The 24812-nt window shown below is 41.4% G+C and overlaps 1 protein-coding gene across 2 annotated transcripts in view; it reads left to right on the forward strand.

Moving 5' to 3' along the window:
* The first annotated feature begins 8157 nt into the window (after window positions 1-8157).
* LOC139376147 (phosphatase and actin regulator 1-like) overlaps window positions 8158-24812 on the forward strand; it is a 49233-nt gene continuing 32578 nt past the window's right edge. For both annotated transcript variants that reach the window (XM_071118389.1, XM_071118390.1), the window contains exons 1-2: window positions 8158-8544; window positions 16001-16165. In XM_071118389.1, coding sequence (XP_070974490.1) covers window positions 8247-8544; window positions 16001-16165 — 463 coding nt within the window. In that variant the 5' untranslated portion in view covers window positions 8158-8246. The remainder of the gene's footprint in view (window positions 8545-16000; window positions 16166-24812) is intronic.

The following is a 24812-nucleotide window of genomic DNA, read 5'->3' on the forward strand; positions in this document are numbered from 1 at the left end:
TAAAACAGTACATAAACATTTATTAAAGTGGCCAGTATTCCATTATTAAAGTGGCCAGTGTTCCATGTCGATGTACATAGGGCAGCAGCCTATGTAAGGTGCAGGGTTGAGTAACCGGGTGGTAGCCAGCTAGTGACAGTGACTAAGTTCAGGGCAGGGTACTGGGTGGAGGCTGGCTAGCGATGGCTTTTTAACCGTCTGATGGGCTTGAGATAGAAGCTGTTTTTCAGTCTCTCGGTCCCAGCTTTGATGCACCTGTACTAGAGGTCAACCGATTATGATTTTTCAACGCAGATACCTATTCTGATTATTGGAGGACCTAAAAAAGCCGGTACCGATTAATCGGATGATTTTTATATATCTGTAATAATGACAATTACAGCAATACTGAATGAACAATTAACACTTTTTTATTAACTTAATATAATACATAAATAAAATATATTTAGTCTCAAATAAATAATGAAACATGTTCAATTTGGTTTAAACAATGTAAAAACAGTGTTTGAGAAGAAAGTAAAAGTGTAATATGTGCCATGTAAAAAAAGCTAACGTTTAAGTTTCTTGCTCAGAACATGAGAACATATGAAAGCTGGTGGTTCAATATTCCCAGTTCTTCAATATTCCCAGTTTAAGGTGTTTTAGGTTGTAGTTATTATAGGAATTATGACGCGTTGACTATTTTTCTCTATACCATTTGTATTTCATATACCTTTGACTATTGGATGTTCTTATAGGCACTTTAGTATTGCCAGCCTAATCTCGGGAGTTGATAGGCTTAAAAGTCATAAACAGCGCTGTGCTTCAAGCACTGCTAACAGCTGCTGGCATACGCAGTAAAGTGCTGTTTGACCGAATGCTTACGAGCCTGCTGCTGCCGACCACCGCTCAGTTAGACTGCTCTATCAAATATCAAATCATAGACATAATTATAATATAAAAAACACAGAAATACGAGATTTTCGTCATTCGTATGGTCAAATACGGAAACTATCATTTTAAAAACAAAACGTTTATTCTTTCAGTGAAATACAGAACCGTTACATATTTTATCTAACGGGTGGCAACCCTAAGTCTAAATATTGCTGTTACATTGCACAACCTTCAATGTTATGTCATAATTCTGTAAAATTCTGGCATATTAGTTCACAGTTCGCAACGAGCCAGGCGGCCCAAACTGCTTGCACTGAACGCAAGAGAAGTGACACAATTTCCCTTGTTAATATTTCCTGCTAACATGAATTTATTTTAACTGAATAGGCATGTTTAAAAATATATACTTCTGTGTATTGATTTTAAGAAAGGCATTGATGTTTGTGGTTAGGTACATTTGTGCGAAGATTGCTCTTTTTGTTAATTGAAGTAAGCTGTGATTAAATTATATATTAACAGGCACCACATTGATTATATGCAACGCAGGACAAGCTAGTTAACTACACATGGTTGATGATATTACTAGGTTAACTAGTGATTATGTGAAGATTGATTGTTTTTATAAGATAAGTTTAATGCTAGCCAGCAACTTACCTTGGCTCCTTGCAGCCTCAAGGTCCTTTGGACACTGCACTCGCGTAACAGGTGCTCAGCCTGCCACACAGTTTCCTCATGGATTGTCCAAAAAAAGCCGATTACCGATTGTTATGAAAACTTGAAATTGGCCCTAATTAATCGGCCATGCCGGTCGACCTCTAACCTGTACTGCCCTCGCCTTCTGGATGATTGCGGGGTGAACAGACCATGGCTCGTGTGGCTGAGGCCCTTGATGATCTTCTTGGCCTTTCTGTAGGTGTCCTAGAGGGCAGGCAGTGTGCCCCAGGTGATGCATTGGGCTGACCGCACCACCCTCTGGAGAGCCCTGCGGTTGCGGACGGTGCAGTTGCTGTACCAGGCGGTGATACAGCCAGACAGGATGCTCTCAATGGTGCATCTGAAACTTTGTGAGGGTCAAAGTGGCCAACCCAAATGTCTTCAGGCTTCCGAGGTTGAAGAGGCGCTGTTGCGCCTTGTTCAACACACTGTCTGTGTATGTGGACCATTTCAGATTGTCAGTGATGTGTATGCCGAGGAACTTTAAGCTTTTCAGCTTCTCCACTTCCCTGTTGATGTGGATGGGAGTGTGCTGCTTCTGCTGTCTCAATGTTCATACTGTATAATTTAAATGAAAGTTTACACCAGATAGATTAAATTATAAAATGTATTTCAGACATAGTAGTTAACTGTATGTGGGCAGTGTACTCTCCTGGAATATGGAATTGTGTCTCCGTTGGCTATCAATTATTCAATTATTTCATGTTTCTCTCTTGGGATGGGATTTATAGCTGCGATGTAGCCAAGGTGCACCCCTACAGCACCAAACGGGTAGTTTGTTTCCATAGCTAGTGATGCAGTCTAATAGTTCTCTCCTGGAATATGGCAGGTTACCTCTGTTGTGATGCTCTTTCAGTTCTCCCCTGTACTCCGACTCTGTGCTAATTGAATAACCACCTCACGCTGGCTCCTTACTCTTCACACCCTGATTCCAATCCATAACACTGTGCAGGTACTATAGCTATAATTAGGTCTATTCTGAGCCACTTTGCTGTCCCTGAAAATTTGGTGTGTGTGTGTGTGCCTTAAGTGGCCTCATTCACTGTTTTCTTTCATATTTTTCAGACTTTACATAAGCGATTACATTACGTTCTGTGTCTTGTCAAGTGGAAGATTGAGTTTAGTTTCAGGGTGGAGCCAATAACTGTGTTGGAAATGGAGGAAGATTAGGTTCCTCCCAGATTAGAATTACATAACGATTCAACACTGCCATTGGGAAACTGAAAGGAGGGACAAAAAAAGCAACCCTGCTTTTATCATGTACTTTTAATTCCCTTTCAAGTTTATGGGGAGGGAATATAGGAGATGTGCGTGACCTTTGAGAGAGAGAGAGAGGGAGAGCTCCAACGTGGTGGTTGTGTGTGTCAGTGCCAGACTCATGCCCTAACTCACAACACAGCAGCAGGACCCTAGAGAGCGCGCCCAGTGGACTGTCTTAGCCTAGGCACTAACAGCAAGAAGTTGAGGACCTCCTCCTCCTCTTTAGCGGTTCATGTGCTTCTCTGTCTGGATGAGTGACTTTCCAATCCACTGGGACAAACTGACTGTACAGAACAGTAGGTTTTCTAATACTGTTTTTTTTTGGGGGGGGGGGGGGTAACGTGCTGACAGAAAAGGTTAGACAGTAATCGGTTTAGGGAAACTAAGGTGGCTGGCTAGACACTGCAGGGAGTGAATAAGCTTTGAAATTACATTTAAAAAATAATACAAATGATGTGAGGCATGTATGAAACAGGAACAATATGTGTAATACTCTACCATGCTGTACATGTTCAAATCTATCCAACAAGATAAATAATCCAACAGACAAACATGATGAATACTGTACTTTTTGAAAATGCTGGTGGCTTACTGCTAGCTGAATGTGATCGAAGCCTGGAGCTGAGGCTATAGAGGGAATGGAATTTATAGCTTCCCCTGTAGAGGGAATGAGTGACCAAATACATTTCCACTCTGGTGAAAGAAAGGTATGGCCCGTGTCTACAGCCTTTTACATCTAAAGTATAAAGTTAACTCACTTTTTAAAAAATCACTTAAAACATTTCCACCTAAAAAAAAAGTCCCTTCAAGAAATGCTACTGTAGCTAAAAACAACTAACCTTGCTCGGAGCCTAAAATAAATAAAACATACTTGGCTTGTTTCCCCATGAATGAGCCCAAGTAATGTGCTTGGGCCCTATCCACAGCCTGTAGTTACATAAGAACGCTGCCACACATCACGTGAATCAACAGCTAACACTGGAGCGGTACACACTGATAGGGTCTGGCATGCAGCTTTGAACATGTGCTGCTTAGAGGAGTCATCGAAGGGAGATGCCAGCCGTCGCATAGAAAGCTGAAGTACGCAAACACACAGGCCTACATACAATACATACAGTAGAAGGTAGTGAATCTGAGGTTTAAGATTGATCCCTTGTGAGCTAAATTAGCCCTGTCAGTTTATGGATGTCTTATGGACAATACCTTATCCTTACACACACACACAGCTGGAACTCCATCAATATGACCTGACAAGAATTGTTTAAGTCTTCATTTATTACTGGTCAAGTGTGGGAGTGTAGATAACCTTACTGTCCATCTTCCGGGCAGTTGGTGTGAATAGCACATGGTCATATTCTGTAATCAAAAAAGTGGCCAAGGGCACCGACTCCACCGCATCGCACCGTGGCGGCAGTTGGAAAATCAGGCGCTTCTGTCCCTCATTTCGGATAGGGGCTTTGATGTCACTGGAATAAGCCGCAGCTCATTGAAAGGAACATCAAAGGCACCACACATACACACGCACAAACCAAACATATATTCTGTCTGAAACATGATTGAAAATACCATGGGGACCTTTTAGACGTCTTCCCTATGTTCCCGCAGCCGTATTACTGCCTCATTTAACTTCTGGAGTTGAACTTTGTGAGGATCGAGAGTCGGAGTGCAAGGGGACTGCATGGCTATGGGGTGGCGTGCCGCTGGGTTAGTGGTTGGCCATTATGCACGATAGGCTGTACCCAACCTGCGTGTTGCCAGTCTAGATAGATCTGCTCCTTTGATTTATCAATCTTATCCTTCAATTAGGATTTGAAGCCCTGGTCGGTAGTTGGGCTGAAGACGCAGTAACTCAATCTGCCAGGCTCCAGACATGCAATTCTCCAAGTCCAAATGATAAAGATGCTACGGCCGCCGTCAGCATAAAACGGCATGACGCACTGATATAGAGCAGTTGTTATGATTGTTAACATGACTGCGCAACCTCCCCCCCTTCCTTCCCTACCGTGACTATGCATCATGATTTCCATCCACATATTCACATATTTCTTTGGACAGCGAAGCTGAAACTTTCAATTTGCCTCTACACTCCAGCATTTTGGATTTGAGATCAAATGTTTCATGAAGCGACAGTACAGAATGTCACCTTTTATTTGAGGGTATTTTTTTATTTATACATATCTGTTTTACCGTTTAGGAATGAAAGCACTTTATGTATCTAGTCCCCACATTTGAAGGTGTTTTCAGTATTTGGCCAAATTCACTTTTAGTGTATTAAAGAAGTCAAAAGTTCAGTATTTATTTTTATATTTCTATTATCCAACACGTTAGTAGAGTCTCAATCTTGTAGTCATTGCATGCTAGGAATATGAGACCAAATACTGAACTTATTAGTACTTTAATACACATATTACTGAATTTGTCCAAATACTTATGACACCTTCAAATGACATTCTGTACCGTCCCCTCATATGAAATATTTGATCTCAAATCCAAAATGCTGGAATATAGAGCCAAATTAAAAGTTAGCTTCACTGTCCAAAAAAATACATAGCGAAGTATACTTATTTCACTTGGTCCTTTTGGACCCATTGCGGGCATAGAGCGTCCACCATTACTGTACACCTCACTTTCCTCTGAGGGCTTTTGCCTCTTGCCAGGAGCCTCATGATTGCATCCTGTACTTTACTAGAAAAGTACAAGAACAAGTACAAGAACATGTGTGATGGAGCCAAAACCCAGGAAAAGCAGTAGCTAGTGACTAGTTTATTGATAAAGAGGATGATCTATAGGCCTATTGAATATTCTGTTAGGCACAGTAGGGTTAATGACTCCCTTTATACACATTTGATGGATAGTTGGTACAATGGCAGATACATTAATTAAAGTTAGCAGGCTAATGATTGATTTTCCTCTAAAATGACAAGATAATTTTGCTTCATGCACAAAAATGGTGTGTGTGTGTATGTTTAGCAATAAAGGCAAGTTTTATTTTACCGTCCCTTGGGATTAATATTTCACACTATCTTAAACAAGAGCAGAAGTTACTTGCATTCAAAGTGTAATTCTTCAATTTTTTTCAGTGAATTGGGTTCAATTGGTGTATAATTGCCTTTCTAATCAAGTAGGAACAAGCTCTCTATCCAAACTACTATATATACAGAAGTATATACCCCTTCAAATGAGAGGATTCAGCTATTTCAGCCACACCCGTTGCTGACAGGTGTATAAAATCGAGCAAACAGCCATGCAATCTCCATAGACAAACATTAGCAGTAGAATGGCCTTACTGAAGAGCTCAGTGACTTTCAACGTGGCACCATCATAGGATCCAACAAGTCAGTGGAAACGTCTAGGAGCAACAACGGCTCAGCTGTGAAGTGGTAGGCCACCAGTGGTGGAAAAAGTATCCAATTGTGATACTTGAGCAAAAGTATAGTTACCTTAATAGAAAGTTTCTCAAGTAAAAGTTAGTCACCCAGTGAAATTCTTATTGAGTAAAAGTCTAAAAGTATTTGGTTCTAAATATACTTAAGTATCAAAAATAAAAATGTAATTGCTAAAATATACTTAAGTATCCTTATATTAAGCAAAGCAGACAGCTTTGCTTAATAAATGTTGACTGCTTTGCAAAGCAGTCAACATTTTCTTGTTTTTATGTACAGATAGCCAGGGGCACACTCAGACATAATTTACAAATTATACGTTTGTGTTTTTTGAGTCCACAAAATCTGAGGCAGTAGGGATGACAATGTGTTGTCTTGATAAGTGCATGAATTGGAACATTTACCTGTCCTGCTAAGCATTTAAAATGTAACAAGTACTTTTGGGTGTCAGGGAAAATGTATGTAATAAAAAGTACATTATTTTCTATAGTAATGTAGTAAAGTAAAAGTTGTCAAAAAATGTATAGTAAAGTACAGATACCCCCCAAAAAGTACTTTAAAGTATTTCTACATACTTTACACCACTGTAGGCCACACAGGTTCACAGAATGGGACAGCCGAGTGCTTTAGTGCGTAGCGCATATATATCGCCTGTCCTCGGTTGCAACACTCACTACCGAGTTCCAAACTGCCTCTAGAAACAACGTCAGCACAAGAACTGTTCGTCAGGTGCTTCATGAAAATGGGTTTCCATGGCCGAGCAGCTGCACACAAGCCTAAGATCACTATGCGCAATGCCAAGCGTTGGCTGGAGTGGTGTAAAGCTCACCACCATTGGACTCTGGAGCAGTGGAAACGCGTTCTCTGGAGTGATTTATCACACTTCACCATCTGGCAGTCCAATGGAAGAATCTGGGTTTGGTGGATGCCAGGAGAACGCTACCTGCCCCAATGCATAGTGCCAACTGTAAAGAAAGTTTGGTGGAGGAGGAATAATGGTCTGGGGCTGTTTTTCCATGGTTCGGGCTAGGCCCCTTAGTTCCAGTGAAGGGGCATCTTAACGCTACAGCATACAATGACATTCTAGATGATTCTGTGCAACCAACTTTGTGGCAACAGTTTGGGGAAGGCCTTTTCCTGTTTCATCATGACAATGCCCACATGCACAAAGCGAGGTCCATACAGAAATGATTTGTAGAGATCGGTGTGGAAGAACTTGACTGGCCTGCACAGAGCCCTGATCTCAACTCCATTGAACACTTTTGTAATGAATTGGAACTCCGACTGTGAGCCAGGTCTAACATTAGTGCCCGATCTCACTAATGTGCTTGTGGCTGAATGGAAGCAAGTCCCTGCAGATGTTATATCATTTAGTGGAAAGCCTTCCCAGAAGAGTGGATGAAGGCTGTTATATCAGCAAAGGAGGTACCAACTCCATATTAATTTCCATGATTTTGGAATGAGATGTTCCGAGCAGGTGTCCACATACTTTCGATCATATAGTGTATCATGTAGCTGGAGCCTATAATCATTCTTGTCATTATCAAGTCTTGGGATTTGATGTTGAACCTTTACTTTCTGTCTGTAGACTAATATAACTGCAGGAGTGAACACTGGGTAGCCAATTATGCTTGCCGTGAGCGGATTATTTTTGCAGACGAGGATGGGGACCGAGGGAGAGGCAGAGGCACTGCAATTCACACACTCGATATGTCTTCTAGCGGCACTGGTCCATCATCATAGTATAGTAGCATCCGTGGTTTTTACTTCTGCCCTTGGCATTGCGGAGGTAGGCGGGTGTGAGTGCACTAGATCGGAACCTCAGGTGCAGGTGTGGAAATTACAATATTCTATCTGACGTCGTTGATAGAAGAGAAATGGGTTCTGCAAACGCGCGGAGCGAAACCCTCGTGATTGGTTGAAGGGGTGAGGTCAGGTAGGAGTCGAGGCGCCGTTTGTTTAAAAACCCCTCCCCGTATGCCTTGCATTTAGACGCGAATCAATTTTCGTGTCTTTATGTTCAAGACGGCCAACTACCCGATGGCTGCGGATCCCGGGCCCACCATCATGCATGGGAGTTGGTTCAACAACACGGGCTTCAGGGAAAACAATACGCCTGTGGCGGTTGAGAAACCGAAGAAGAAGGCATTTTACCTGGTCAGAATGATGTCTCTCAACAACAATAAGAAAGAGCAACAAACCAACCATCAGCATCACCAGAATAACAATATGCCCTTCATGATCCACTGTCACATCGGGAAAGAGATCAAGCACATTTGCAGCAACTGCAGCCGCGCGAACGATACCCAGGACGGTGAGTAGCCTAGCCTATAGCGGCATATGGATGCTTTGTGGTACGGTCTTCAGCTCTGCTGGCTATCAAACACAGAGTGGTTTCATTGAACACGCTCAATAAGGGGGGTGGGGGTGTGTAACATGCGCAGTTCTTGTTTGCCCATTCCGCGATTAAATATGTCCTAGAGTTCTGATATTAAAATTGCTTGATGTATTTAATTCTGGTAATCCTGGTAACCTTCATAGACACAATGTACTTTTCCAGCGGAGCCTTGACTCCATTGCTATGTGTAATCCTGTACTTGCATTATGGTCATACTATTCTTTACACTGCCATTCTGTTGCATTCTGGGATAAATGTAACATCACTTAGTTTGACACAATGCGTAGTGGGCCACACATGTATCAAGACAAATTGGCAGCTATAATGTATTATTTCTAGGAAAGAGTGGTATGCAACAGCAGCTACAGTGTAGCTAAATGGCATTACCCATTTTAGACTTGGAGAAATGATATGAGTTGTTGAACTGATATTTTTCTTTTTGGAGCAGGTTACTGGTGTGTGTGTAAAATTGGCCTTATTCTAACACCACAAAGAGCCTGCTCCACAATATGCATTGTGGTTTACTACTCAGACCTAATACTCAGACGAATCCTCTTGATGACCCCCTCCATCTCAGGCTCCACTACACCCCCCCCCCCCTCCTCCTGATTAGCACCTAAAGTGGTCATTCTCAGTCCCCTACTGATTCTACTCCACCCACCCAAACATGAAGGAGAATGTCACTCACTCAGCCAAGATGATTGATACATTTTGGTTCCTGGACTAGGCATAATCTGGTTCTGGGAAACTGGCCAGAGGAGTATAGATGTGTGTATCAGAGAATACATGCTTGTAAAGAAACACTAGGGCTGTGGTAGCCTACAGTCTAAAGCCTCTTTTAGTCTTTGTAGCATTCTCTTAGCATTCTCTTGAGTTTTTGTTATGTTGCAAGAAGTGTGTAACTTTTGACTGCAAAGTACTTTTTATTTGTTGGCTGCTGCTCATATGACATGGTGGATGTCTCGGATGTTTGGTGTGTTAATGGGCTACTATGGGAGTATTTTTTTTTTCACCAAACGCAGCCGGGAAAATAAACCATGTCGCTTTCAATTTGCATCCCTGTCAACACATCTAGGAAGTGTGTGGCTGGCTGTCTTTGTTGTTGTCTGTTCATTTGCCACCTATGCATTTCAATGTTTTTATGAATATTTCTGAGCTCAGGTCTAACCCCCCCCCCCCCCCCCCCCCCCTCTCTCTCTTTTTGGACTCCATTTGAAGTCATTTGAAGCACCACTGGATTCAATTAGCATCGAGTCTGAATCTATTTATAGACATATGTGGCAGGATTCCTAAGATGGTTGGCTGTGATGCTGAGGCCGTGAGCAGCATCAGGCACTGCATTTAGGTAATAGTCTGTTTCACTGCATTCATGTCCACCTTGGTTCACATGATTTACCCCCGGTGGAGCGGCTGCCTTCCCTACCTGTGAAGTGACACTCCCATGTTGTCGCTTGTCAACCATCATGGTGATTTAATTATGCACGCTGTGGTCAGTGGCGGTGTCTGTCTGCACATGGCAGGGGTGGTGTGACACTGACACTGTCGCCCTGTCCCTGAGCTAGTGATGACTGAGGTGGCAGATTGCATGGCTGTCATCAGGGCAGACCTTGCCTATATTATTACTCAAGTATATAACTCACTATTGACTGTTATATGGCGGTGACTTTCTAGGTGTGTGTGTGTGTGTGTCTAATACATCAAACTGTGAAAGAGGTTTTCTTACAAGCCAGAATGTTAAATAAGTTCCATTTGAACTTACTCTACTGGTTGTCTATGCAGTTGGTCCTAATGTCCAAATAATATCCACAGGAAACTATTACTAAATAGACTTTGCAAAACCCTGGCACATGCGCAATACCATATAAAATGGGTATTATCAATGAGATTCAGCCCCGGGCATATTTTTATTTAAATATTCTCTTGAGTGGAAGGTCAGGGAACATAATCACAAATAATTTGTCGACTTAAAATGGACCACAAGATTCCCAAAACGATATATTTGACAAAAACAATTTCAAACCTTGGTTACATGTATACGATCACATATCTCTATTATACGTGGGACTACTTTGGATCATATTTCCAAAATCACTTGTAAAGACTTTTGCTCAACTGTGGGAGGGGCAAATAAAATCACCCGCGGGCCAATTTTGGGCAGTTGGGGAACTCTGCTGTAAACACTTCCAAGACTTTGGTTAGTATACATGCGTCGTGTGATGTATTTACGCCTTGTGCATATGCCTCAGGTGATGAACAAACCAATCTTGAGAGCCACACACAGACCCTTGTTTTGATCGATAATACGTTCCTGTGGATATTGTCAAGTAAGTACGAAATCAGCGAACGGGTAGAGTATGTTTAAATTAAGTTTATTCAGCATTCTGACTACTTATTCTGATGTATTTTGTTTTACTGGGGCTGGGAATTGCCAAGGACCTCACAATACGAAACGTAGGTGCCAATATGTTTTGCTATTTTGCTATTCCAAAACCAGAAAGCGCACGTGTTTGGACAATGTATCATATTGCGTGAGGATTATGTAGTTTGGAGAGTGTTGGTACACTGGGAAGATGTCGGTCCGAGGTCTCGCCGACATGAACGATGTAGAATCTCCGCTGTATTCTATATTGGGGATGGGCCCTTGGCAATTTTTGCCTGTTCTAGTACTCGTACATTTTTTATTTATAAAAAAATACATTAAAAAATTAGCACTTGAATGAAGAAAACAACATTTTTATAACAAGGCTCGCACTGGAAAAATTTGTGCATTTATTTATATGGCAACATTGCCTAATTTATCATAACCATATACACTATTCAGTCAATTATTAAAAGAAAGTGTCATTTTTAAGATTAGTATATTGAAACTGTAATATCAACTGGTTATATTTTGAAACACTGTCTTCAAAAAAACAGTTACCTCAGCAGGGGCGTTTGCTTGTAGAAGCTCAGCCAGGTTTAGTAAAACATTTTTTTCCCCTGAGCCCTTATCACTGTCAAGACACCTATTTTATATGAAATAAAAACATGATGTAATATAACAGAATAAAATAGAAAATAATATTTTTCAAAATGGGAAAAGTTTCCATCGAAGTGATGTGCATGGAACGGTTATTCTCATATTTATTTTCAAACTGGGCTCAATTTGGAGACTGAAAAGATTTGGCATGGGTCCTCAGATCTTCAAAAGGTTTTACAGCTGCACCATCGAGAGCATCCTAACTGGTTGCTTCACTGCCTGGTATGGCGACTGCTCGGCCTCTGACCTCAAGGCACTACAGAGGGTAGTGCGTATGGCCCAATACATCACTGGGGCCAAGCTGCCTGCCATCTAGGACCTCTATACGAGGTGGTGTCAGAGGAAGGCCCTAAAAATGATCAAAGACTCCAGACACCCAAGTCATAGACTGTTCTCTCTGCTACCGCACGGCAAGCAGTACCGGAGCACCAGATCTAGGTCCAAGAGGCTCCTAAACAGCTTCTACCCCCAAGCCATGAGACTCCTGACCAGCTAATCAAAGTGCTACCCAGACTATTTGCATTGCCCCCCCCCCCCCTCTTTAATGCTGCTGTTACTCTGTTTATTATCTATGCGTAGTCATAGAATAACTCTACCTGCATGTACATATTTCTTCGACTAACCGGTGCCCCTGCACATTGACTCTGTATATAGCCTCACTATTGTTATTTTACTGCTGCTCTTTAATTGTTACTTTTATTTATTTTCTGTATTTTTCTTAACTGTATTGTTGGCTAAGGGCTTGTAAGTAAGCATTTCACTGTACCTGTTCTATTCGCTGCATGTGACAAATACAAAAATGTTTTCAAATCAAAATTGTAAGTTAAAAAAAAAAAGAGAAATCCTTGAGTTCCAATTTGTATTTCATGCTGTTGCTTGTAGGTGCACTTGATTTAGCAGCCATAGTGCCGGAAAGGTTTTTAATAATTTCATGTGTCTGAAGGTAGAACTCCGACCAACTCGGCAGGCCCAGAAAGCAAATCAAGTGCACCTAATAGGCCTACCGCTGGCCAATCATATGGCTCAGATCACTGCATCTGCACAGTTGCCTTGTGCCATAGACTGTAAAAAAGAAGCCTCGAACGCACAGCAAAGTTGATCATGTGAGATTTCCAAACATTTAAAACCATGACTAGAGACTCAACGATACAGCAGAGCTTTTGTTCTGATTCAGCATCAATGTTCTCCCTACTTCCACTCACGCTACAACCAGCACTGCAGCTGCAATGAATGAGTACAGAAAAGTGTTTCAATAAGCTAACTTTCATATTTGCGGCTGGTCTTTAAAAATAAAAATGTTTTTTTTAGGAATATTTCCCTTTCTTTGGTCATCGGAGTAACAATATGAATTGGTGCATGAGGCAGAAATAATGCAGTCCCACTTAAGTTTCGCCATCAGCTGGAAGACTGTTCCCTTTTCTCAGCAAAGGGAGGGATGAGGGACAGTGAGTCGGGTGAGGGGCAGCCAGTAAAAAAAAAAAAAACTAATATTGCTCACTCAGCTTTGCCTCACAAGTAATGCAACAAATTATCTATTACCAGTGTGATCATATACCTACATGGTCTGAGGAGAAGATTGGCAGGGCAATTCAAGCAATAGGGCAATAGGCTTCTACAAGCAAGCGCCCCTGCTGAGATTACTGCCTTCTTGATAACGTATTTGGGATATAGCTTACTGCACAAACCTCATTGCTACAGTTCTGTTTTTAATTGGCTAATGTTGCTTAGGCTTATGTTTTTTTAAGTTGTTTAAAAAATGTATAAAAATAATCTGAGCGTTAGTTCTCAGCTTGCATTTTCACGCTGTGATCTTAACTCCGAAAAGGTCTCTGACCGCTGGCTTACCAATTCTATATGGCACTAGAAGTTCGCTAAGTAGCATAAGCGGAAAATCGATGGGACGTAATTATTACAAAACTGCAGCTCGTTGTTGGAACACATATTTTCCTACTTTAATCAACCAGCCGATTTTGAATTTGTGATAACTGTCATTTGGCAAGGAATGTAGCTTGTGTATCCCATCAGTTAGATATGGTTTTTATAGGCATTTATTTTTTCAGGCCTAACTGGAGCGCGCGTGTGTGTGTGTGTCGGAAAGCATTTGAGTGAATGAGACTCGGAGGGGAAAGGGAATTTAGGGAGAAGGAACTGTGTGATGCTTAGTTTCTTTTTGGTTGTGCCATGCAAATACACATGTACAAATGGAACACGAGAGTCCAAGCAAATTTAACATTCGGGCAGCCACAAAGCACATTCCACCAAATAGTTTTACAGTAGATTAAAATAAATGGTACACTTAACATAGCACACTTGGTCTGTAACAAGTTATCTCATGAGAAGCTAACAAATTGCAAGTTTTAAGCACACGTTTTGTAAGTATAGACCGCCAGAGACTAGTCCTGTTCAGTGTAGAGGTGATGCGTATGTGGATTACGACTGTAGCATAGGCCAACGCTCTGCTTTTATCAGGACAAGTCTGGGAGAGTCTGTCGTTTCAATATGGATGCCTTATCACTTATTCTGTTGCTATTAGCTCGAGCACGTTTTCTCTTCAATTACTCCTCTTGATATCAAAAACTACATCAAAGGAGGACAAACGCTCTAGTGACTATAAGGAGCTAGTAGGCTAAACACGATTATTTCTCCCTGGTCTGTTTTTTTGGCAAGCTAATGCGGACTAATCCGCAGCATGCAGCTTCCTGCTGTTCAGATTCTGAATATATCCTGCATTATGCTGTCTGATAATACACAGGTCTGTTTACTCTCGCCAGGTTCACTTATTATTCTCAGATCAAGCAGTAGACTACTGCAACATCGTTTCCCCTGCCATAGCCCCTCACATTAGTACCACAAACTGCCATGAACAAATGTGCAATTTGGAGTACACCAGCATTATTTAATCTGCAATGATTATTCTTTCATTTATCCTGTAATGTATATATTTTTTAGCTAAATGCAAAGTATTATCATTCAAACTTTATGTAGGTACATCCCTGGCTGTCCGATAACCTGTCCTGGTGGTGTGGCTTGTCCTGCACTCTGTATTCAATCATCAAGACACAACTTTAGGCCTGGTACAGGTATTAGGCCTGATTACCAACAACGACGGGGACAGCCTACAGGGAGGAGGTGAGGGACCTGGCGGCGTGATGCCAGGAAAATAACTTCTCCCTCAACGTCAACAAAACGAAGGAGCTGATCGTGGACTTCAGGAAACCGCGGAGGGAGCATGACCCTATCCACATCAACGGGACCGCAGCTGAGAAGGTGGAAAGCTTCAAGTTCTTTGGTGTACACATCACGGACAATCTGAAATGGTCCACCCACACAGATAGTGTGGCGAAGGTGCAACAGCTTTTGAGAGCATCCTATTGGGCTGTATCACCGCCTGGTACGGTAAATGCACCACTCGCAGCCACAGGGCTCTCCAGTGGGTGGTGCAGTCTGCCCAACAGTTCACGTGGTGCACACCACCTGCCCTCCAGGACACCTACAGCACCTGATGTCACAGGAATGCCAAAAAGATCATCAAGGACAAACTACCCGAGCCACTGCCTGTTCATCCCGCTATCATCCAGAAGGCAAGGTCCATACATGTTCATCAAAGCTGAGACCGAGAGACTGAAACTGCTTCTATCTCAAGGCCATCCCTGTTAAATAACCATCACTAGCCAGCCTCCACCCAGTAACCTGCCCTGAACCTTAGTCATTGTCACTACCCGGCTACCACCCAGTTATTCAACTGTGCACCTTAGAGGCTGCTGCCCTATTGTACATAGACATGGAACACTGGCCACTTTAATAATGGAACACTAGTCACTGCACCCACAACTAGTCACTTTTATAGTGTTTACATACTGCTTTACTTATCTCATATGTATTTAACTCTATTTTAGTCAATGCCATTCTGACATTTCCATCCTAATATGTATATATTTCTTAATTCCATTCTTTTACTTTTAGGTTTGTGTATTGTTGTGAATTGTTAGATATTTCTGCACTGTTGGCGCTAGGAACATAAGCATTTCACTACACCATAACATCTGCTAAATATGTGTATGTGACCAATACAATTTTGATTTACCAAGAGTGCACTGAGTGAATGTTTAAAAAAGATCTTGGTTCCTTTCTAAACATAGCAAGTGATTGCAAAGAGGACTTGGACCACAACAATCTTGAAGTGAACTGGCAAGAGAGCCAAGTCCTCATTTTAAAGCCAAGGGTAGTGTGAATCCAGAGAGAATGGAGTTCTTTGGATTTTTTTGCTTCGCCCCAGAGTTCACTGAAATCGGTTCTTTTAAAGAGGACTATAATGTGAAAACACCCTAACCCTTTTCTCCTGTGTCCCTACAGCGGAGGAGGTCGAGAGGCTGGCCGCAATGCGCTCTGAGTCCCTGGTCCCTGGCACGCACACCCCGCCCATCCGCCGCCGCAGCAAGTTTGCCACTCTGGGCCGTCTCCTCAAGCCCTGGAAGTGGAGGAAGAAGAAGAGTGAGAAGTTCAGGCAGACCTCTGCAGGTAAGGGCCCAAGATGTGAGCGCTTCTTAGATATTCTGCACACGGCCCTGGTTTGCCGCTGGCCTTGGTGTGAACTCCCCTGACAATCTGACCTCTTCCCCTGTCAATTTTACTGCCCTCGCCTGACTATCCACTGGACATGAAAAGATTGCAAGATGTCTTGGTGTTCTGAATCAGCTCCCTCACTCAGACTTTCCATTAGGTCAGTGAGGTGGAGAGCTCAACTCCTCTCTATATTTGGGTTCTTGCTCCTCCAGGCGCTACTGAAGGTTTTGATGTTACCCCGCTTCTCTTTTCCCAAGAGTTTTCTTCCCTGAAGCTGTGCTGGGTAGAACTGGATTTAATGGTGCTTTCTTTAGTGTTCACATTTCCTATTCATGCAGTTGATCATTCATCAGTCAGTGATTTTAGAGATTGGCAATGATGTGATATGCACTTCTTTTTTTTTTCTTTGTTCACTTAAGGTGTTGAGGGCTTCTCTACTGTGACTGTCGCCTTCTTGCTCTTAGCTTTGAGTCTGGTTCGTATTGCTGACCCAACACTTTACTCTAGCCTCGGGTACTCTGACAGTCCAATGGCTCTGAGTGAAAGCTGACACCTTGACTTCACGACTCTTCGCTCTCTTTCCGCTTTGTATGCATGGTGTCGACTGAATGTTTAAGCCCAGATTTTTTTTTTCTTTCTCCCTCTCCTGAGTGAAATGGAGCAGCAAACTTTAACACAATTTGTTGTTGTGTTAAATCAACGATAAAGCCCAATGAACAAGACTTCTCTCTATGTAGTATCTTTTTTTTGTTTAGTCTGTATAATCTAGTCGCCTTTTATTTTTCCTACTGGTTACACTAACGGCATATTGAGACCTACTAGCTTTTTCCATTGGACTGGCTTCTGTAAGAGCTTTTCACTTCAGGCCCTTTCTACACTGTGCGGATGTTTGTTTTCAAACACTGGAGAGGACATTGTAGGTGGCTGTTTTTGGATGCATTTGCAACAAACAATATTTATTTTATGCTAGGATGGAGCTCTGTTTGACAAATTAGAACCAGGGTAGGCTATATGGAGACTGCTGAGCTCATGTTTTACAGCAGTGGTCTCTGTTGTCCACTGACATTGACCACGTTTACATGCGCACCAACATCCTGTTTATTATTTGTGTTTTTGAGTTGACTCTTATAAACCATCATATCCCGTTTTTACAATAACCCAACTCGGCTCCTATCCCGGTTATGAGTAACCTGAATAAGATACCTGGGATATGCTGATCTTAGACTGGGTACTGTAGCATGTAAACATCTTATACCATTTATTGTTGTTTTTCCATGTCTGTGCAGACTCAGTTTTGCATAGTATCACTGTATAAAGTTCAGATGGGACCATAATAGTTGGAAACATTTCATTTACAGTTTCAAGGAAAAGTATGTATACCCTTTTGGAATTACCTGGATTTCTGCATAAATTGGTCAAAAAATGGTGTTCTGATCTTCCTCACCAAATCACAACAATATACAGTGTGCTTAAACTAATAACGTACACATTATTGTATTGTTCTTGTCTCTATTGAATACATAATTTAAACATTCGCAGTGTAGGGTGGAAAAAGTATGTGAACCCCTAGGCTAATGGCTTCTCCAAAAGCTTATTGGCGTCAGGACTCCGCCAACCTGGAGTCCAATCAATGAGATGAGATTGGAGATGTTGGTTAGAGCTGCCCTGCAATATCAAAAAACACTCACAAAATGTGAGTTTGCTATTCACATGAAGCATTGCCTGAAGTGGCCCATGCCTCGAACAAAAGATCTCAGAATACCTAAGATTTGCATAAAGCTGGAAAGGGTTACAAATAATCTCTAAAAGCCTTGATGTTCATCATTCCACGGTAAGACAAATTGTCTATAAATGGAGGAAGTTCAGCACTGTTGCTACTCTCCCTAGGAGTGGCCGTCCTGCAAAGATTACTGCAAGAGCACAGCGCAGAATGCTCAATGAGGTTAAGAAGAATCCTAGAGTGTCAGCTAAAGACTAACAGAAATCTCTGGAACATGCTAACATCTGAGTCTACGATACGTAAAACACTAAAAAATAATGATGTTCTTGGGAGGACACCACGGAAGAAGCCACTGTCCAAAAAAAACATTGCTGCACGTCTGAAGTTCGCACGAGCACCTGGATGTTCCACAGCGCTACTGGCAAAATATTCTGTGGACAAATTAAACAAAAGTTGTTTGGAAGGAACACAACACTGTGTGAAGAGAAAAAGGCACCGCACACCAACATCAACCTCATCCCAACTGTAAAGTATGGTGGAGGGAGCGTCATGGTTTTGAACTGCTTTGCTGCCTCAGGGCCTGGACAGCTTGCGATCATCAACAGAAAAAGGAATTCCCAAGTTTTATCAAGACATTTTGCAGGAGAATGTAAGGCTATGTGTCCGCCAATTGAAGCTCAACAGAAGTTTGGTGACGCAACAGGACAACGACCCAAAACACAGTAGTAAATCAACAACATAATGGCTTCAACAGAAGAAAATACGCCTTCTGGAGTGGCCCAGTCAGTCCTGACCTCAACCTGATTTGAGATGCTGTGGCATAACCTTGAGCGGTTCACACCAGACATCCCAAGAATATTGTTGAACTGACAGTTTTGTAAAGTGGAATGGTTCAAAATTCCTCCTGTGAATGTTGTGCAGGTCTAATCCGCAGCTACAGAAAACGTTTGGTTGAGGTTATTGCTGCCAAAGGAAGGTCAACCAGTTAAATTAAATCCAAGGGTTCACATACTTTTTCCAACATACACGGTGTGTTCAATAAAGACATGAAAAGGTATAATTATTTATTAGATTGTTAGATTAAGCAGACTGTAGCCTATTATAATATAAACTCCTGCAGTATGAAGTGTTTCATGCAGTAAAATTACATTTTTACTTTTCAACCACATTAAATATGCATCAAGACTAACTGAAATACTTTAAGTAACATGCTGGATAATTTTCACAGCTTTTACATTTCCTTAAAACTGGCCTACAAACTGCATTTGGAAAGTTTGTGTGGTAAATCTCCCCGGTCCCTAAACCTCCTCACTCTGGCAGAAATGAAAGGACTTTTCTGATGTCAACTAGATTGTTGATGATGCCTTCATTCTATTGATTTTCTGGTGAGCACGGCTTTGAGTATTCTAGAGCATTAAAGTGGCAATATGTAACTTTTTGTGTTATCTGACCAAATTCACATGGAAATGTGAGTTTGAGCTCGATCATTCTACTTGAAAGCAAGTCTAAGAAGTGGTAGAACTTTCTATGTATGCTATTTCTATGCTTCCTGTTAAGTTTAAAAAAATATTTAAAAAAAAATCATTTCGGTTTTGTATACCAGTTGAAACAATATTTTTGGTTATGGGAAATATTTCAGAGGTTTAGATGGTGTAATGATTCTCTACACTATACTAGCTTATTCTTTTCACAAACTGAAATTAGGCAAACTATTCAAGTTTTTCAGTAACCAGGAAATGGCAGCGCGATTACTGCATAGTGCAACTATAAGGAATGAAAAAAGAGAAGCCACGTGTATCAACAGTAATTATAGCCTGCCAAATGTTGGACATTATAAGCAATGTTTTTGTTATTTAATCGCACCTCATTTAAAAAAAAAAATAAAAAAAAGTTTATTCATGGTTACAGAGATACTCGTGAGCAGGATATCAAAGGTGTATGTAAAGGATGTTCCTGAATTAGACCTTAATAACCGGGATTTTAGAGATTTTTATCTGGAATACTATGTGCATGTAAATGTGGTCGTTGATTGTGCAGAAGTTTTAAACTGAAATATTGAGCTAAGCTTAGGTTTGCTCATTGGTCAAGGGTTATCCTTGCTGAACATGACTCCTTGTTTGGCTTGGCTGTTTTTTTTCTCTTCTGGTGATTTGTTTCATGATGTTTATCATTGGGACTCTGACTACAGGCAGGAAGCAGACCAGCTGCTGGGCGTGCAGATGTTCCAGCCAGGTAATTGGATAATGTGAATGTGCACAAGAGGATTATGTATTCTAGTCAGGCAGGAGGGGGCTTTACTCATAACTCCAGGAGTGCGCTAGCAACAGTACTCTGAATACTGAGAGAACTGACAGCTGTGCCTCCTGCCCTATTCCCTGTCTGTCAGGTAGTCAAGTGATCTTATGGAACGGAACTAGAGGTTAATGGATCAGGCTTCATTCCCTGGGTGGGCAGGGCACCAATCTGACCACTCCTAGGTTTGTATTTAATGTAGCCCATTCAAAATATATATATATATATATATATATATATATATTAAAGATTCCTTTTATTTTGAATGCCATTGAAAATGCAGATTATTTTGGATTCCTTTTGTTTTTCATGTTATGTAGCTAGACCTGCTGTATGCTCCATGATTGTTGGGTTTAGGCTCAGGATGGGCAGCGGTCCTCAAGCTGCATTTGAATAAATCATTAGAATAATTCATAGCTGCCTGTTCTAAAAAAAAAAAGAAAAGGGAAACGAAAGGTAATGCCACCAGATGCCATAACAGCCACACACTGCTTTGTCACTTGTGTACAAAAACCCTCTCTAGCTTTCCCTAAACAGATGCTTGACTCCAGATGTAAGCACCACAACATCTCTGTGACGTGGCATGGAAGTTTTTCAGTGGTTTTGTGAGGCTAACTGGTGAGTGAATTGCCTCGCTAAAAGCCTCCCATTGCATATCCCATGCCTGGGGCTTGATGCTGTAGAGAATGTTCTGCCTCTCCTCTATCTGGGTCAATTCACAGCAGAATAGATTTCTCTCTAAAACTAAGTGTAGCATTTGCAAGTCGATGCCAGTTTCATTTAATATGCTCCGAGACGAGTCCCTCCAATGACTTCGTAATCTGCTCATCTCGGTGCAGATCATGGGTAGTTAGTTTAGCCATGATCGCCAAGGTTTACTGTGAACGGACTGTGGAAAGAATAACTCTTGACTTCACATTGTCACTTTTTCAAGCTCTGGGTCTGAGCCAACTCGCACACTATTACTGTGGAATATACGTTTTTAATACGGTTTCTGGAACCGAGCGACAACTGGTGGTTTTGTAGTTTTCTGTGAACACTGAATAATTTATTTCTAAGTGTACAGTAATATTCTTTCCGTTCCCATTTTCTTGAACCACATGTTTTGTGACAAACCTGAAGACATAGCTGGCCGAGGTTTGTTCCGAATCAGTGGAATTATTGCATAACTGCGCATATCCCATCATCGCTACGCAAGCCGTTATGTCATAAACCTTTTGGTAATTACTCTCCCCCTTTGGATCACATTTTAAATGTAATCTCAGAATGCGTTTTGACATTCTCTCACACAACCCGATTTACCTTCAATATTCAGCAGCTTGGAATCATGGGAAATATTTTGTGAAGCCTGTTTGCTCCTTGTCTGTTCTGATTTTATAAACTCAAATCATGCTAATCAGAGTAGCAATGTATCTGTTGTGTTAAATGTAGCGGTTTGATAGAATTTAGATGAGGCTTAATGTGAATTTTCTGTCACAAACTAAGATATATATTTAGGTTTGAGGCCTATCTAAAAAGAGAATATCATGGTGACCACCAGTCTCTACCAATAATCTTGGTTGTAACACTCCCCCCTAGCCTCACAGCAGTGCGGCAATACCTCTGTGATTTTCATTCCTGGCTGTTACAAATGTGATCTCGTGATTTGCCACAGCTGCCATTACAGAATCATTATCATTTGATTGGCCAGCTTGTGACCGACGTTGTGAATTAGACAGAGGGACGTGATTGGTGCTTTATTGAATGAGGCCATTTAGACCCAAACGGCCTGCTCCTCCCTCAGCCATATCCTTCACACACCAGGAGAGTGGAGGTATTGATCTACTCCACACACTCCCATCATTGAAACTGGCTGACTTCCTCTTGGTATAGGGTGGTAGGAAGTTTTTTTGTGTTTTTTTTTCTAACAGTGCTTTCCTACTCCTCTGCCTGACTGCTGTACTAGTATGTAGGTGGAGATCCTTCTCATGGCATTTTTATTTTTGTACAGCAGTCCATTTCTGCAAAATGACATTTTTGCACACTACCCAAATTCCATTTCTCCTGAGGCTCCCGTAGAGGTGACTCTTTCTGGATGGTGTAGGGATGTTTTGATCCTGTCTACTTGCCAAACCATCTCTGCGGCAGCCAACCCGTGGCTTCCAGACCATCCCCAACGAGTTTCGCTGGGTAGCCTTTGAAGTTTGGAAGGTGTATTAAATATCTGGGTGTCCTGGAGGAGCTCATAATGAAACATAAGGTTACGATAACTTTATTCAATGTGACATTTTAGAACACCTGGGTTCACTCCAACTGGCTGCACTAGAGGCTCACAACAGTTTTCTGACATTTTAAAATCATTCTCATGTGTGCCTTCCCTTTTGAGTTTAAGCCATTAGTTATAATCCACACAGTGTATTGACTGAGCGGTGGGTTTGGAGGGGGGGGGGGGGCATGTGGAGGGGATTGAGGGACCAAAATGTTTTGGGTTCTAATAATTTTGGTGAACGTCCATTAGCATTGGCCCTGGCCCCTACTGTCAAGTGTTGCAGGCGGCTCCTTAGTCCACTCACATGTGCACACCACATTTGCATGCACACGTACTATACGTTTGACTACACACACACACACACACGCACACACACAGAGTAATCTCACTTGAACAAGAGCTGGTGGTCTGCAGGGAGAATGTTGCGCAGTGTGCTGCTCAAATGTTCTTGCTGATCCTCATTTCACATTCTTAATTGGTTCCTTTGCAGGGGTAGATTTTTAAGTGACAACCGTGATGCTGAACTGCCTGGGTTCAGCCCAGCGCTAGATAATGTCCCTCAACTACTGAGATCTAAATATAGAAGGGTTAGCTTTGGGATATGTCTGCTTGACATGCTCACACATAATGCATTACTTTGGGAGGTGTTGCATTGCTCTTATATTATTCTCTTTCATTATTACAAATGAGGTTAAGATCTTCATGCCTTTTGAAGAAAAACCTTGAGTTGATACATTGCTTTCCAACTGAATTATGTTAGACATGAGTATTTCAACAGGCTCAACTTTTTTTTTTTAAATGAAATTCTTCTGCTTGATTTTGATGGGCAGTTGGGCATTGATTCATAATATTTTAGACTACGTAAAGGCTATGTGAAACTGAGTGTGTTCAATTTTTTGCACCCATCCCTCGTCACCCGTGTCCCTATGGTGAATGCATGACCTCTTGGGAACATAGTGTGACGCACTGTACCCGTGATGACCAGAGTGCCAGTGACGTGTGTGTGTGTGTGTGCTCAGTTCCAAGTGTGCAGATCAGTGTTGGGAGCCAAGTGAACACATTATGGAAATGACCAGGGTAAAATTGCCAATATTAACTAATTGATGATGTGGGTGATCCAACATAATCCTCATGCTTGTTTCTCTAATCGTATGATTAGCTCTACAACAGGGATCACCAACTAGATTTAGCCACAGGACCATTTTAATTTAACTAAAATAAAATGCATTTAAAAAGTGGATGGTCAGGAGGCCGGAACATAATTACAAATAATTTTGTAGACTGCAAATTGAGTTCAAGAAGGCCAAACAGATATTTTTGACTAAAACATAATCATTTCAAACCTTGCTTAATATGAGTATATGATCATATACAGTGTCTTCAGAAAGCAGTCATACCACTTGACTTACTCCACATTTTGTTACAGCCTGGATTCAAAATCTATTCAAGCGATTTTTTTTTTCTTTTTTTCTCTCACCCGTCTACACACTATCCCATAATGACAGTGAAAACATGTTTTAGACATTTTTCAAATGTATTGAAATAGAGATCTAATTTACATAATTATTCACACCCCTGAATCACCTTTGGTAGCCACTACAGCTGTCTTTCTTGGTAAGTTTCTAAGTGCTTTGCACACCTGGACTGTACAATATTTGCCCATTTAATTTTTAATTTTTTTTTAAAATCTTTAATTCTTCAAGCTCTGTCATAGGTTGTTGACCATTGCTAGACAGCCATTTACAAGTCTTAGCATAGATTTTCAAGCAGATTTAAGTCAAAACTGTAACTCCGGAACATTCACTGTCTTCTTGGTAAACACCTCCAATTTAGGTTTGGCCTTGTTTTAGGTTATTGTCCTGCTGAAAAGTGAATTCATCTCTCAGTGTCTGGTGGAAGGCAGACTGAACCAGGTTTTCCTCTAAGATTTTTCCTGTGCTTAGTGTCATTCCGTTAAAACACATCCCCAGCCCTTAACGATTACAAGCATACCCATAACATGATGCAGCCACAACTATGCTTGTAAATATTGAGTGATTTACCCCAAACAGAACACTTTGTATTCATTTTTTTTCAGTATTACTTTAGTGCCTTGTTGCAAACAGGATGCATGTTTTGGAATATTTGTATTCTGTACAAGTATGTGGAGTAACTACAATGTTGAGCCATCACCTTTAAACTCTAGCTGTTTTTAAAGTCACCATTGGCCTCATGGTGAAATCCCTGAGTGGTTTCCTTCCCCTCCAGCAACTGAGTTAGGAAGGACGCCTGTATATTTGTAGTGACTGGGTGTACACCATCCAAAGTGTAATTAATAACTTCATGTTCAAAGGGATATTCAA

Source organism: Oncorhynchus clarkii, chromosome 20, assembly GCF_045791955.1.
Source record: "Oncorhynchus clarkii lewisi isolate Uvic-CL-2024 chromosome 20, UVic_Ocla_1.0, whole genome shotgun sequence".
NCBI classification, from domain to species: Eukaryota; Metazoa; Chordata; class Actinopteri; order Salmoniformes; family Salmonidae; genus Oncorhynchus; species Oncorhynchus clarkii.